A 17,130-nucleotide genomic window follows, 5' to 3' on the forward strand; every position below is an offset into this window, starting at 1 on the left:
CAATCGGCTTCTCTTTGCCTGAGGGAAAGATGTGGGACACGACCGCGCCGATGCCATAAGGCGATGCGTCACAGGCCAGCTGAATCTGCAACGACGGGTCAAAGTGCGTCAACACTCTGGGGTCAGTCAAAGCTGCTTTGGCTTTCTTGAATGCAGCTTCGCACTCCTTCGTCCACGCCCAGGCCTTGCCCTGACACAGCAACTCATGTAATGGCTTCAACAGTGATGTCAGCTGTGGAATAAACTTTCCGTAATAGTTCAGGAGACCTAAGAATGACCGCAGCTGGCTGACATTTGTAGGTGCAGGAGCGTCGGCAATGGCTTTCGCTTTTGACGGTGCTGTGTGTAGGCCGTCCACGTCGATGACATGGCCTAGGTACTCCACTGATGGCTTGAAAAATTTGCATTTGTCCTTGCGAACGCGTAAGCCATATTCTTCAAGTCTTCCCAGTGTCTTCGTCAGGTTCTGCAGATGCTCGTTGTCGTCCTTTCCTGTGACAAGGGTATTGTCGAGATAACATTGTACCCCTGGAATGCCGCTTAAGATCTGGTCCATAGCCCGCTGAAACAATGCTGGTGCTGATGTTATACCAAAGGGTAGGCGGCAGTACCTGTAGAGGCCCTTGTGGGTGGTGATGGTGAGGTACTTCTGTGAGTCCTCTTCTACATGCATCTGCAAGTAGGCTTGGCATAGATCAATCTTGCTAAACTTCTGACCGCCTGCTAGACCCGCGAAAAGATCTTCAATGATGGGGAGGGGGTACAGTTCAGCTGAGAGCACAGGATTCACTGTTACTTTGAAATCTCCACATAAGCAAACCGCGCCGTCACTCTTCATCACTGGTACCACGGGCGTGGCCCACTCACTGTGCAAAACCGGCACCAGGACCCCTATCTTGACCAGACGCTCCAGGTCAGCCTCCACCTTTGGTCTGAGGGCGTAGGGAACGTTCCTGGCCTTCAGGAATCGTGTCTGGCTGTCAGGCTTCACCTTGAGTTTGACCGTAATCCCCTTCATACTCCCCAATTCGCCGTCAAAGACAGCCGCATGCTTTGTCAACACTGCCGCTAGCCCCGCCTCTTCGACTGACACCGCATTCACTTTTTTCCAATCCAGATGAATTTTTTCCAACCATGGCCTGCCCATCAGGGATGGATAGTCACCCTTGACCACGTAAACTGGCAGCATCACGGTTTGTCCATTAAGCTCCACCTTGACCTCCGTCTTACCCAGCATTGGGACTGTTTCCCCAGTGTAGGTCTTTAAGATGAGCTTGGCCGGCGTCAGTGATAGGTGGTTCAGTTTTTCTTTGAATAGCTTCTCTGAAATCAAGGAGACAGCGGCCCCCGTATCCAGCTCCATTTTGACCGGTATTCCCTCTAGTAGTGGAGTGACTCCATAGCCTGATGAGCCTCCATTCACCGTTAACACATGGAGATTCAGCTCCCCATCAGAGTCTGTGTCACTGTCTTCCTGTTCTTGTTTCACCATGTGTAAGTTTTTCTTTTTAGAACGCCAGTTGGATGTGTTTCCTTGTTTGTTTTTGTGTGGCTCTGTGTAGGATTGTTTGCTTTGCCCTTTACACACACGTTCAATGTGTCCTTTCTTTTCACATTTCCGACAGGTCAGGTCTTTACACCAGCAGTCAGATGGCTGATGACCTGACCTTCCACATCTGTAACACTCTCTGGCGCCCCTTGCATGCTTATCCGGTGTAGCTGCTACCCTGTGCACTCTTGTTGCAGCCCCCAATAGCTGTGCATCTTTAGCTGCTAACTCCATAGACACAGCGAGCTCCACTGCTGATTTAAGCGTCAGTTTGTCAGTCGTGAGCAAGCACTTCTGTGTTGCTTCACATCTTAATCCACACACAAACCTATCACGGACAGTGTCATTTAGAGTTTCACCAAACTCACAATGCTCAGTTAGCTTCTTTAGCACTGCAACATATTCGGCTATGGACTCACCCTCCCCTTGGTTTCATTTGTGAAACCTGAATCTCTCGGCAATCAGCAGCGGCTTGAGTGCGAAATGTGTTTCCAAAACTTCCACAATCTGATCATATGTCTTAGCGCCGGGCTTATCCAGGTGCATCAAACTCCGTAACAAGCCAAATGTTTTTGCTCCGATCACACTGAGGAACGTCTCCACTTTCATGTCATCTTTAATGCCATTTGCAGTCACGAAAAATCCGAAATGCTCTGTATAAGCACTCCATTGCTCCGCCGTTTCATCAAATGGTCCAAACGTTCCAGTTAGCATGGCCATTTTGTTAGCTTTACAGTCCTTTTCCTCCACTTTTTTGTTTTATTTTTACAGTCCTTTTCCAGGAACCTCTTACTTTAAACATCGCTGATTCCAGTGCAAAGTAATGCCAAGTCCGTCGTCCTCGTCGCCAGTTTTGTTGTGTCTCAAGGGGTTTTATACCCTTACCTATATAACAATTAAGAAGGGTGGAGAGTTTAGTTAACGGCCATTTTACTTACAATGTGCTTCTTCACTCAATGCACTACATTTCCCATAGTGCATTGTAAATCACCACTACGATATCCCATGTGGGACAATTCTAATACACATTCAAAATACACAACAAAATCCCACCACCCTCTTTAATTCCTTATCTCAAACCTTGGGCTGGATTTTACCTGCCAAGACGAGTTGGGGGCGGGACTGCTGCCTTCCGGGTTCTAGTCCCGCCCCCAGCGATGTCCGACGCACAGATGCTATTTCCCCCTGATTGGCCTTGTTAAGCCCGCCCTGTGGGCTTGCCAGCCAATTGAGGGAAAGCCAGTGTCAGATGACGTCAGTTGATGACGCTTCATCTGCCGATTTTCTTAAAGGGACATGTACCATTTTTGACAGATGATCTGTCAGTGTTTGACAGCATTGAGGTGCTGTCAAACACTGACAATCACTGTACAAAGGTGAGTCCTTGGACCCAGGCTCTCCAATGACTCTCTCCTTAGGATAAAACAGATGGCAGCTGCAGGTGAGGCATACACTTCAAAGCTTGTCACCTACAGAAAAATCTAAACACATTAAAAATGACTTTCCCAACATCTGATACTCACCAGTGTCCCATTGGATCCTTCACACCACTTCTGCAGTGGTCATCACAGAAACCAGAAACCCCACAGTGCAGATAGAGGCCATTTCGGCCCATCGAGCCTGCACCGACACACATCCCACCCGATCCCCGTAACCCCACGTATTTAATCCCCCTAACACTAAGGGTCAATTTATCATAGCCAATCAACCTAACCCGCACATCTTTGGACTGTGGGAGGAAACCGGAGCACCCGGAGAAAACCCACGCAAACACGGGGAGAATGTGCAAACTCCACACAGACAGTCACCCGAGGCCGGATTCGAACCCGGGTCCCTGGCGCTGTGAGGCAACAGTGCTAACCACTATGCCACCGTGCTGCCATCTATACACAAACATTACAACAGACCCACAGCACGCCTCACTTACCCTGGCGGGGTTCCCCGATGTTGGGAAGCCCGCAGCAGAAGTCTCAAAATGGGAAAAAGCCTTTTAACTGCCTGTTAACAGGCAGTTAAGTGGCTATAATCCTCTTCCCGCCGCTAGGAGTCGGGTCCCTGCGCAAATCGGGAAGAATGTTTGGAGGCGGGTTGGGAGCGGGTTTGGGACCCGCTCCCATTATAAGAACATAAGAACATAAGAAATAGGAGCAGGAGTAGGCCAATTGGCCCCTCGAGCCTGCTCCACCATTCAATAAGATCATGGCTGATCTGACCCTAACCTCAAATCTTCTATCACTCTGCATCCACCCGAACCCATTCTTTTTGATTTTGCCAGCAATCCTGCCTCCAAACCCGCCTCCTCAGGGCTGGTAAAATCCAGCCCAAGCTTCTCTTCCTCTGTTAAAATAGCAAACACAGGAATGCTGGAAAATGTTGACAGCAGTCCCTTGAAGCCATGTCCAAATCATTTTTGTATCTGTAAAGGTAGAGATTACTGTTAACAATATTAGCAGATAAATGCTTAACACGTTGAATGACATTCCTGAGTCTGCTATTTTAACAGGGGATTAACCCACTTAAAATAATAGGTTAATGCTTTTTTTTAACATAACAGGAGTGTTATACAAATGTGTTATGCACTTGTCTGCTATGAACCCCAACAATAATTTCTACCCTAAAGCCTTAACCACTACCCACTGCTTTCTTTTGTTAAAATTTGATGTGATAATCCACATAATATAGTGTTGAATGCAAAATGACATTAAGTTAATATTTTTTGTGGAATTATAATTTTTGTTCTTTTAGTCTTTCTGCACTACACATCTGTGTCTGGCCATTAGATTTGGCAGACGACCCCCCTGCCAAGCTTCAGCCAATGCTACTGTGTAACCAGATACTAGGAAGTGCTCAAGAATGGTTGGGATGAGGTGGACTACTCACCAACTTTTACCCTCTCCCAACTCTTGGGAAACAACTCAACTGCACTGTAAACCTACCCCCGCAGTGTAGCTGGAACTGGAAGTGGAATTGGGGATGTGAACCTGAATTCTACCAGCGTGCTAGTTGTGTGTTGCACCACTGGAAACCTTTGGTATAGTTTTTAATATTCCTGCAATCTTGTATGAATGAACATTTGGGGGTTTTTTTGTGAGCGTATGGAAATGCTAATTTTACAATTCAAATCTTTCTTTTTATCAGGGTGAAACTGGAAGAACCGGATTTGAAGGCAAAACAGGAGCTAAGGTATTTCATACACAGTGGATATTAAATCAACAAATTAAGCGCAAAAGTTTGCAGATTTATACATGCTTAATCTCTTCTTTCTCTCTATAGGGTGACAACGGTGATATAGGTGACAAAGGAGAGGTTTGTAATTAATTTTTCAAGATATATCCTGTGACGTAATAAAACTCACTACACACTTGGTTTGAACATAAAGCAAGGCTTTAATCAACTTGTTTCAGAACATGGAAGTCTAGTTGTATTCCACTAGCTCCTTGTCTTTACAAAATGTCTCTGGCAAGCTGGGGCCAACGCCCGAGTATTTATACTCCTTGGATGGCGCCACCAGCTGGCCATCCAGTGTTATTTCATAAGTAGTTTCTTGATGATGAGATTTATGACATCCTGTTTAGGTACAAGCAGAAGCATTAAACATGGCAGATAGAAAAGGTTATAGCATAAGAGTATTTGCTTTGTGGCACTGGTAATTTTCTTTAATTCAATAGGCATTCATAGTTTTCCCATGAGACCTTTCTATAGTAAAATGTTGTTTGTTATTGTGTCATCAATGCCATTAAATCACAAACTAGCTGATGGAGTGAAGAGACAGACATTATATTAGCGTTGGATAAGGCAAAATTAGGTTAACTTTGACAGAGCACAAGAAATGTATTGTCAAGGGCAGATAATGGGAAGAGCACATTGGAAGACTGAGCTGTGCTCCCCAGTGACTCAGTTGGCAAATGGAGTGCCCAATGCGGAATTGAGCTATACTGACTGGGATGGTCTCAAGTTTAATCCCTGGTCTGTGTCGTTAGCTGATCACAGCTGGAAAAGTGGTAGCGCTAATACAATTATCCTGTAGGAAGATCATCTAGGATTTCTGCTCCTATCACAAGAAATTTACAGATGCCATTTGGTCCATCTTAGTTCACACATCCAGATGACACTAGATTCCCAATTGCAACAATTCTTGAACAATTCCAGGGTTTTCGGTTCCACTCTAGAATTCCATTCCATGTATTGGTCACTCTGTGTGAAGAACTTCATGATATCTGTCCTAAATTTGCCCTTTATTACCTTGAACCTGTGGCCTCTTCTTCTACTCCCACAATTTAGTTTAAATTAATTTTTCAAATTTATCTTTTCCATATTGTTTATTATCTTGTATACCTCAAAAATATCCTTTGGAGCCCCCTTTCAAGACCAAGAAGCTCAAACTTTCCAGTCTTTCCTCATAACACTGACCTCTAACATTAGGGATCAGTCTTTTGGCTCTTCGCTGCATGTTTCCAATGCTTTCCTTGTGTCTTGGTTACCAGCACTGACCACAGTACTCTGGGTGTGGTCAAACCAGAGCACAATATAGTTCGATCATGACTTCTATTCTACTATTTTGGCTATATAGTTGAATATTCTATTGATGGTTGCTGAGGATTGAGTCTATGAAGACTCTGGGTTATTTTCAACATCATCCTTAGCTATTTCAATACCATTCATGGAGTACATATGTCACCCATTTTTCCTTCAGTACTTTAGTGCAGTACTTTTCCATTTGTTTGAATTAAATTTCATCTGCCATCACTTACATATTTTGACCAACTTAACCACAGCATCTACCTGACAGTTACTGTGCTGACACGACCTGATTTTGCAGGGTCCCCCTTCATTTGTGTAGTTTGGATGAGTTCTTGACCCATATTGGGTCTGATATTGGGAACTCAACAGGGGGAGGGACGATCATGTGTAAAAACCCTTATAGGGCTGCTTACAAGCAGCAATTGGCAAATTTCAATTTAAAAATAAATGGCTACTTAAAGGTAAATGGTCACATATGGAGTTAAAAATGTTGGTAGCCTCTACAGAGATGTTTAATATTTTATTGTAGATTTCAACCTTTGCAAAGGTTGCTCAGGGAAAACCACCACCTTCTTGAGGGCAGTTAGGGATGCGCAATAAATGCTGGCCTTGCCAGTGATGCCCACATCCCAGGAACGAATAATTAAAAAAAAACCTAGTGGCTGGCCAAATAAGGTGAAAGCTGAAAACCGAGCATTTGGCCAGGTTATGGAGTACCATAACACTTCGACCTGCTGTTTGGCTTGCTGCATCTTTGAAAGAGCTATCTATCCACTTAGCCTGATTTCCCCCTGCCCTTTAAAAAAAAGTTCAAATATTTATCCACTTCCCTTTTAAAAGTTATTATGGATTCTGCTTCCATGTTTCAGGTAGACATGCCACGTCCTAACTATCATCTGCATGAGGAAAAATTCTCCTAGCCACTTCTTTCATTATTTTGGTGACAATCTTAACTTTATGCCATCTAGTTACTGACTCACTGACCAGAGGAAATATTTCCCCCCCCAGTTCTCACCAAAAAAAGTGGATTTCCATTGGGAAACCCATTGTTTCACTCTCATGGACATACTATAGCACTGGCAGTGCAAGATCACAAAGCCTCGTGACTAACTAAGTGGATACAAGGAGGGTAAGGAAAAAAAGTTCAAAAATAGCCTCAAAATTCTGCTATGAATCTCGCTATAGTGCTTTTAAAATGCATTTCCATAAATAGTACATCCTAAAAGTCTGGATGCCCATTTTATGAGGGAAGATGTAATGTTAGCTCTGTAATGGCATAAATGTCAAGATATTGTATCGAAGTCTACATCTTGTCATTGGGGCTTAATTCTAAACTGGCAGGCATTTCTGGCACATGTACAAACCCCAACCAGAAAATTAGATGGGGTTGCTAAATGAGTAGAAATCTGAGTAACTGATCTAATTTTCCTGATTGGGCCAGATGTTCCAACCCACACGAGGTGTGTACGCTCCTGTAGGGGCCTCGCAAGTGCCGGTTTCAGGCATGTGAAGCAAATCCTCTTGACAGATCATCTATCTGCCTGCCCGGGAAAAGGGCCTCCGCGGGCAGGGAGTTGCGTAAGGCCTGCTTTTACCAGCATAAGAGTTTTTAAAAAATAAAACATTTTCACTCATTTATCATTTTAAAATACTTTTAAAAAAGGTAAGTTTAGTTTAGCCCCGTAAAAAAATTTAATTATTTTTTTCAAAAAATTAAAATTTTGTTTAAAATATTAAATTTAATGTAATTTTAACTAATTTTAGATACGTGATGTTTTTAAAAAAAAAAAAATTATTTAATGTTTAACTTTTTTAAGTGATCCCCATTCATACTTTTGACAGATCTGTGCGTAGAGACCTGTCAAAAGTGTGAAGGGGCATTCCCTTCTTTGATTGGTTCCCCAGGGCCCACATGATCCCAGGGGCGCTTGTGAACCACATGCGCCCCTGGGATACCTGGGCCTCTGCACATTTCGTAGAGCAGAGGCCCAGGATTGTAAGTCTCAGGACCTATGGAGCCAGCAGGTAAGTGTTTACACCCATTAATAGGGCATATTGGAATGGAAAATCTAACCTATTGTTACAAGATAATTGAATTGCATGGTAACTGAATTGGGACATGGAAATTGTTATAGTGGAAACACAGTTTCACTGTATTTGAATTTCCTGTAAGTAGAATCCAGTCAATCCATTGAAAGAGGATGGCAGTTGACACCAAAATAATATCTTCCAAAGCTATAAAAGCAAGAGGATAGTCAGGAAGAAGTTAAAGCCCTAAGAGACCCATATAGAGTTGAACATGGGGCTGTACATGAAATAGTTAACAAGCCTAATAGCTACTTTGGAGTTTTCTTTTAACCAGGGAGGATTCTAACAATATACATCAATCACATGTCATGTTTGCTCTGTGGCTTTTAGATAGGTTGATGGGCCTGCTAACCAATGAATCTTCCCAGATTAATGAACTAATCCCCAGGATACTTTAAAAAGACAAGGGAGGCTATGTGGGTAGTAGTGAAGGTCAGATTGTGGGAGTCAATGAATACGGGGCTAATGTTCAGACCGACTGGAAACAACAAAATGCCAAATGTAGTTCCCTTATTTAAGTAGGCCCATAGAGCCATCTCTTGTATCTATGGATCTTCGAATCAACCTCAATTTATTAGAAAACTAATGGCATCAATAACCAGAAACAGATTGAAAGGAAAGAAAGACATGCCTTTCACGATCACCAGACATCCCAAAACACTTTACAGCCAATGAAGTACTTTTTTGAAGTGTAGTCACTGTTGTAATGTAGGAAACGTGGCAGCCAATTTGCACTCAACAAGCTCCCACAAACAGCAATGTGACAATGACCAGATAATCTGTTTTTGTTCTGTTGATTGAGGGATAAATATTGGCCAGGACACCGGGGATAACTCCCCTGCTCTTCTTCAAAATAGTGCCATGGGATCTTTTGCGTCCACCTGAGAGAGCAGACGGGGCTTCGGTTTAACGTCTCATCCGAAAGATGGCACCTCCGACAGTGCAGCACTCCCTCAGCAATGCACTGGCGTGTCAGCCTAGATTTTTGTGCTCAAGTCTCTGGAGTGGGACTATGAACCCACAACCTTCTGACTCAGAGGCGAGAGTGCTACCAACTGAGCCACTGGCTGACAGGCATTGGAAAAGCATCTATATGAAATTATCGTATTAAAGGACAATCAACTTTAGAATTTGCTTGACCAACTTCATAAATCTATTTGACAAAGTGACAGATTGACAGAGATATGTTGTACCTAGACTTCCAAAATACCACAGGAAGACTCTTATTACAAACCAGTGCACTTGCCTTTTGTCTGATTCACAGAGTTACAGCAACCTGAATAATAAACATATCTTGCCTTTTGTCTGATTCAGAGTTACAGCAACCCTGAATAATAAGCATATCTTTCATAGTTGAATGCATGTCCAGTGGTTGGTGTGCATGCTTTAAGTAGTTAAATTGTTGTAAATTTTGTTTAATATTTGTTTTTAATTTAGCTTGGACAACATGGCCCTCCAGGAGGTGTTGGAATAGAAGGTAGACGAGGCGTGCCTGGAATCCCTGGACCATGTGGCTTTCCAGGGCCGATAGGAGAGACTGGTGAATCTGGGCCGAGAGGAGAACCAGGACCTGTAGGAGCACATGTACGTTCAAACTAATCTCAAAATAACTTTAAAAAAGGAAACAGCCACTCTTTAAATCTGTGTTTTTCAGAGAATAATGTTCAACTGTTCCAAGGTTTTTCTTTCCTGTTCCGTTTTCCAATAGTGTAACAATCCTCTTAATCATATTTAACGTAAGTAAAAGAGCTGCCTATACACACCATCTCAATCAGTCTGTCCTAAATTTAACAAGATAAAGACTATCATATTTCAGGTAACTCTTCTTATTTGTCAGAGTCTATTTTTATAATTTTATATGAAGATTTATTTTAGATTTTAGTTCTACTTTAACAATTGCTTTTTTTTTTTGGGCCGCTGTCACCACACCCTATAGCATAGGTACTATAGCATATGGTCAAAGCTAAGCGGATATCAAAATGTCCTAATTTATGTATCATTCAGACTTTTTGCCATTCGTTTAGATGTGGTTCAATAATGGTATGAGGATATTTTCTTTGCCTTATGTGTAGTACAGACATACTTATATTTTATTAGATAACATAGACTAAGAATTTATCACTTTTATATATCAGTCAAATGTTGACGAAGAAGGTCATAAAATGGTCAGGACCTGTGTGTGGCTACGTCACATTGGCACAGGAGATCCCCTTAACAGAAATGGCTCTTGCTCTCGGAGGAGCAGAGAACCATCTCAACGAGGCGAGGAACATCTCCTTTTTGCAATTTGACACAAAATGTTACACACCCTTGATTTCATTCAAATCTTCCTTCAAGGTTGGTTTTCTGGGCTCCCGTAGGGCAGCATTGCTGCTGGTGGTAAATATGCAAATGTTGCCATCATGGTCCTGGGTGCCATCTTCCTGGCCACTCATACAGGCCAGGGATGATGGCCACTGGGGAAGGTCAACAGCCGGAAATGAAGGTCATGATTTGACATTCAAACAGCTGGACATAGACAAGATGCTCTCACTCCATTAGCTGCACTCCTAAGTATACAGGAGCTGAGGCTTGGGGAGTTGATGGCATGGAAATGTGGACCTATGAATGTGCTATTGGCTTAAGGTCAACAGGGAGCCAATCTCACATTTTTGCAACATACCGTAGAGGCCAGCACACCCATAGAGACCCGCTCCCGATAGGTATTGCAAAAACATAAGACGATCTGATGTTCAAGCACAAAAGTAAAAGTACTTTATCCTTCAACTTCCTCTGAAACAAAACACCAGCCCACTGACATCTGTGGAGAAACCATTCACAACACATTAATTCTAAGGAGGATGCTACAAAAAATATAGATGAGACATATCAGCGTAATACTTAAAATTGAAAGTACGTCTCCTTACACTGATATTTCTTCTTTTTAAATGTTCTTTGTATTTCTCTAACGTAAAATATTTAATATTTAGTCCTAGAAATCTACAATAATTTTTTTAATGTATTGGAAAATATATTTATTTTCAATGCTGCAAAGGATATTTTGTAATCAGATACTTAATAGAAAACAAATCATTCAGATTTATTTTAGTAATCCTCTTCAGGTAAATTATCAATCATATTTTCTGGTATTGCATTGCCTGAAACAAAAACATAATTGTTTTGAAAATAGAAGCATTGTAAAGTGCAATCTATTCATTTACAGCTACGTAGTCCATTAAAAGGATGACAACTGTCTTAAACAATTTAAAATAATTTATTTGTGTTTCTGCTAGGGTCCAGGAATGCCCGATGAACAAGTATATGAATTGTGCAAAAGTGTAGTGAATGAACAAATAGCAATCTATGCATCTGCAATCAGGCGGACATGTGCAAGGGCATGTCCAACCAACAATGTAACATTGATAGGGCCTCCTGGTCCTCCTGGATTGCCAGGGAAACGAGGAGTACCAGTAAGTTACTCGCTACTATATAGAACACCAACCAAAATTTGAATTTTGTTATGTAAGTTTTTTTGTATGTATTATGACTCTCATTTTTGTTTGTTTATCATTGAATTCTGGAATACCAATGAGGAATCACCTAACAGTAATAGTGGGGAAAAAAGCACGAAACATTTGGGTTGGGTGCTGAATTAGTGTAATATCGGTGGTGTGCCTGTGGTGCATGCCCGACGGAGCGGGAGGCTCGAACCACTTTCACAAATATAATATACTTTTCTATTCATTCTTGGGATGTGGGCATCGCTAGCAAGGCTGGCATTTATTGCCCATCCCTAGTTGCCCTTGCGAAGGTGGTGGCTGACCTACTACATTTTCCAAGTGTTATATCCCTTTTAAGTATGCAGTTTAAGAAAGTCAAGTTTCATTTTCTTATGAGTGGAAGCATATGAATTAAGCATAGCAGGGGCCATTTTCTTTAAAACGTGGAAGGGTAGATTTCCTTCTTTAAGGCACCTGGAAAATTGGTGTTGCACAGGCACAGTGAAGAGGAAAAAGTGATGGAAACCCATTACATCAGGTCTCCTTCTCCCTTGTGCCACAATAGATGTTTTAGGATATTGCCAGTGGGTGGAACTGTGCCTGTGCCTGTATACATGTAGGTCCAGCATTAGTATTTTAATACTATAAAGACTGTTGGGCACGCCAGTGGAGGGGCAGCTGAAGAATCTGGGCCAGGACCCCCATGGACTGGAGGGCCTGCGAGGAACCTGGTGGAGCTCGAAGATTAAGGAGGCAGATTAGCGTTTTTAAGTTGAACCCCTCCACCACATGACCAAGGACCACCCAAAGGCCCCGGGACCTTCTGGCGTTGCTCTTGGAGGCCCTGATTGCAACAGCTGCATTCGTGTTTCCTGCCTTTAAAAGTTATTTTTAAGAATATAGTTATATTAAAGACTTTTAAAAAATAAAATAATTTCTTAACAGGGTGAAGCTGGTAATGCAGGATTTACTGGTGAATCTGGGCCAAGAGGTAGAGCTGGATTACCTGGATCAATAGGTGCTCCTGGAGAGAGAGGTAATCTTTAGTCATATCTACGTTAGAGCTTCATTTAGAACTTTTCTATACAGAACCATCTTTGGGGATAGTTTTTGCTGATTTTTAACTACGATTCTGCTGTATTTTAGGAGATAAAGGTGAAAAAGGTGTAATAGGAGCTCAAGGGGTTGGACTTCCTGGAACGGATGGACTACAAGGACCGAGAGGTTCACTGTCTTATATTTCATTGTGTTTTAATGATGAGTAATGGTGTGCCTGGGAGTTTGAATCAATCCTAGTTTTCCACTAGTTCAGACAAATTGTGGCAAAACCAAGTGCTGGGCTCTGCGCCCCAATCTGAATCAGATTTAAAGGAGTATTGTCTTCATGCAAAGAGCTGGCAATTCTATTGTCATTTTGGCAGGGCGACAAGCCAGAAGATGTTTGCGATATTTTCATGACAAACACATGTGCATGTGATGCAATGATCCTTATCAATCCAATGTGTGTCATTATATTGTGTGTTTGTAAAAATAAATTGATAAAAAAGCTTACCCAAGCAGGATGATGGTGTCCCCTTAACACAATTTAAGAGTGCGGTTACACATATTCCCGCCAATAAGGAAGGATTCTCCCTTTACCTGGCATGAGTGCAAACTTCTTTCAGGCACAAATCTATAATTTTTGATTTTGAACAGCTGCTATATTTTAATGTAATACAAAATAAACATGAATGCAGAAGTGGAGCTGTAACCTCATTTTCAGATATAATTTTGTCTTTTATACCTGGGAGCACTGGGTGCAGGGAGCAACTAAAATGAAGCCTCAGAACCCCTCGATCTGATTTAAAGAGGGGGTGGAAAAAAACCCTTTTTGGTAGGGTTTTTTTTCTGGTTGGCTCGACTTCTAAAAAGAAAGACTATTGAAGTGTAGTCACTGCTGTAAAGTAGGAAATGCGGCAGCCGATTTGCACACAGCAAGCTCCCACAAACAGCAATGTGATAATGACCAGATCATCTGTTTTAGTGATGTTGATTGAGGGATAAATGTTGGCCAGGACACTGGGGAGAACTCCCCTGCTCTTCTTCGAAATAGTGCCATGGGATCTTTTAGGTCTGCCCGAGAAAGAGCAGACGGGGCCTCAGTTTAACGTCTCATCGGAAAGACGGCACCTCCGTCGGTACTGCCCTGGAGTGTCCGCCTAGATATTTGCACTCAAATCTCTGGAGCGGGACTTGAACCTACAACATTCCGACTCAGAGGCGAGGGTGCTACCCACTGAGCCTCCGCTGACCCCTGGTTTGATGGAGGGGAAAAAAATGAGATTCAAATTTACCCTATTGCAAATAAACTGTATTGTTTGAATCTGTGACTGGGGACTAGGGGAGTAGAGATTTTGTTTGTGGCGTTTTAGCAACAGAGACATTAGCACCTCATGTGTTGAATATTTATAGATAATAGGTGTGTAGTTCCGACATTGGTGTAAGGTCACTCCACATATTTCTCACAGCACTCCTGAGTTCCCTAGGTCTGTTCAATTTCAGATCAAATTGACTTAAAGAACTTCATTATTTCTGCAACCCTTTTTTCTTTTAAAGTGTTTTAGTTTTCACATTGAACTGAAAGTAACTGTCTCTTTCATTATCCTTTAGGATATCCTGGATATCCAGGTGTTGCCGAAGGAGGAGGAGGAGAACCAGGTCCACAGGGCCCAATAGGGTACAGTGGGCCTTCAGGCCAGCCAGGATTGCCTGGCATGCCAGGGGTTCCTGGGATTTGTGAAGCTAGAGACTGTGGAATCCACGCTGCTGCTCTTCAGGCTCAACGTGGACTTTTGAAAGGACCATATTATTAGTGTTCAGCCATTGACAAAGCCATGGTCTGGAATTTAAAAATAACCTGAGGTAGCAAGAATTGACCATTGCTCTGAGAAATGATACACCCAACATTGTACAGGAAACTTTCATTTATCCGGAGGTTAAATGTCCGGAAAGCTCTATCTACCGGCAAAATTCAGGAGTCGGTTCAGATAATTTTTTTTCTTTTCGTTGCTTCTTTTCTCCAGTCCTGGCTCTGCAAGCGTCTCTGTAGCTAAGCAACAGCTTCAGCTAGACGCTTGCAAGCTGCGCCGACTGTTTTGAAGCTGTTGCTAAGCAACAGGGTTTGTTGCTTCACACGGAGCTCTGAGCTCCGTATGTTTTAACATTAGCGCTGGTTTCTATGGCAGTTTTGATCTAACGGCACCAGCTCGGTCCCATCGGTGCCGGATACCAGAAAGTTTCCTGTATTTTATACCCCCACATCCCTCAGAAAAACAGACATTATTCAAGTTGATAATGAATGGTTTGCTTAGCTGTTTTAAAGAGTCAAGTTTGTATCTCACTATTAAAATTGTGCCTAATGATTATTCTTCACATTATGTACTTATGTAAATAGCTAGTCAAATTTCTTCCTATAATATATTCTGGCCACTTTTTTTTCATCAAGACCTTTAATGTAATTTTTAATTGCCAGTTTAAAAACCCAGGATATTTTTTCCAGATATTTTCAGGTCTTCTTTTTAAATGTTAAAAAAAGACAACATCAGTGGGGAAAAATTAAATCTCAAAATACATAATACCCAGCTAAAATCAGAGAAAGTGATTTAAAAATAAAAACAGTTTTATTTTTGAACATTGTTAAAACTCCAAAGAAACAAGCAAGCAACTTCAAAAGCAAAAGGTCAAGCTAAATGTCAACCTACAATTATTTATACAGTTCGTGGCACCACTTTTATAGGGCTTGACATCACACTCTCACTTAAACCCCTAGATAGTCTTTTTTTAAATTAAAAGTAAAATTAATGCAGCTATGTTTACTGTTCTGGCTCTAGCCAGTTATCTACCACTATGATGGAGGGATATTAAAAATGATTGAAGATAATGTTGGGGTGAATAGTTGTGATCTTGATTATAATAAAGAATGCCTTTGTGCGTGACCTGAGTCGGCCCATGATTGGTGATCTAAGTCTTCAGGAGAATATCAAAGTGATGTTCGTGCTAGTGCACTTCTGCCCTTGCTCCAGACCTAACTAGAAATGAAAGACTGACATTTGCTATAGTGTAGAGTATGATAGTCCTCACAGCAGTGCCAAAAGATGGTCCATGTCCATCTTTTAAAATAAAATCCAAATTGCACAGCCTTCGTTTCTTTTCTGCCCAAACTCCGGCTCATAAATCCACAGCATGCAATGTGTTGACTGCACCAATGCAATTCACACATCTCCAGACCCGATTTTTGTAAGAAAACAATGGGAAATTTCATTCCCCCCATGCCATCCGCCATCAAATTGTTTTCTTTTGACGATTCATCGGCCAAAAAAAATCCAGTACTTTTATCAGTGAAAATTGTTAAAAACTGATTTTTAAAATCTCTATTTATACACCACTCTAAACTGCATAACAACAAACATATCTTGACAACAAAGAAAGAAACAAATCACTTTTTTTTTTAGCACATTACTCATGTGTTGGAAATGCTTCTAATCCAAAAATGGGTGTAAAGTTTATAGGCCTAGCAATTCGGGGGCTTAGCGCCACCCATTACTGCCAGATTTGGGTGGAAAAATGGCGGCGGCTGCTCTTCCGCCCACTGCTGGCGGGTCCCACGGCAGCCACCATTTTTGGATGGCCAGCAGCAATGTCTGCGCTCTCTAGGGATATATAGATTATGCAGATTGTGCTGTCAGTGAGTGTGCAACGCTCACCTGATGCCCGATCTGCCATCTTGGAGTCCGCTGCTCAACTTACAAGCATGCCTTAAGTACGACGAGCTGAGCAAGCATTGACAAGCAGGAAGGAGGCTCCAGCAGTGATATTTCAAGTGATCATCAGCAACAGCTTGCACCTGACATGTTTCTGCATGTTGGCTGGCTCTGTGCAACTTTCTGCAACTCCAGCAGCTTTATTAACTTCTTTCAAGGTTCTAAGGTAACAGGGAGTGTTGTTGCAAGTGGTGAACGCCTTCATTCTTATTTAAAGGCTTCTGCTCACAGCACTTGCTCACAGTCATGGGGGCTGTACTGGCAGTCCCCCTCATGCTCGAGTATCTTAGGGAAAGGGAGCGGAGGCAGTGAAGAAGACGAGAAGATACGTGCAGAGGGAAGAAAGAGGAGGAGGGCTCTTAACAGGAGGCCTTATCCACATAGGGTCTTCAGAGAGCACTTCTCTTACACTGCTCCTCGCTTAAGTGGATTTATCAGGAGGCTATGCTTCACCAAGGAGGTGGTCACAGAACTCTGCCACCTCCTGCAACCAGACCTGCAGCTTGAGAGCAGGGCGACCACGGCTCTCCCAGTGGCAGTCGAGGCCACCATGGCCCTCAATTTCTTTGCCAGTGGATCGTTCCAGTCTGCAGCAGGAGACATAGCTAACATCTCCCAGTTCGCCGTCCATCGCTGCATCCGGGAGGCCACTGAGGCTCTACACCAGGACATTGGCTTCTCTACCTTGGCTTCT

At 42.5% G+C, this 17,130-nt stretch overlaps 1 protein-coding gene across 2 annotated transcripts in view; it reads left to right on the plus strand.

Annotated features, from left to right (window-relative positions):
* The window catches only part of LOC147115224 (uncharacterized), an 83,212-nt gene extending 66,972 nt beyond the window's left edge, over nucleotides 1-16,240 (plus strand). For both annotated transcript variants that reach the window (XM_085993597.1, XM_085993598.1), the window contains 7 exons: nucleotides 4,688-4,732; nucleotides 4,823-4,855; nucleotides 9,596-9,742; nucleotides 11,431-11,607; nucleotides 12,583-12,673; nucleotides 12,784-12,861; nucleotides 14,287-16,240. In XM_085993597.1, the coding sequence (XP_085849723.1) occupies nucleotides 4,688-4,732; nucleotides 4,823-4,855; nucleotides 9,596-9,742; nucleotides 11,431-11,607; nucleotides 12,583-12,673; nucleotides 12,784-12,861; nucleotides 14,287-14,489 (774 nt within the window). In that variant the 3' untranslated portion in view covers nucleotides 14,490-16,240. The remainder of the gene's footprint in view (nucleotides 1-4,687; nucleotides 4,733-4,822; nucleotides 4,856-9,595; nucleotides 9,743-11,430; nucleotides 11,608-12,582; nucleotides 12,674-12,783; nucleotides 12,862-14,286) is intronic.
* Nucleotides 16,241-17,130: the final 890 nt, after the last annotated feature.

This window comes from Somniosus microcephalus, chromosome 7, assembly GCF_052327205.1.
Source record: "Somniosus microcephalus isolate GS21.2 chromosome 7, FLI_Smic_1.0, whole genome shotgun sequence".
NCBI classification, from domain to species: Eukaryota; Metazoa; Chordata; class Chondrichthyes; order Squaliformes; family Somniosidae; genus Somniosus; species Somniosus microcephalus.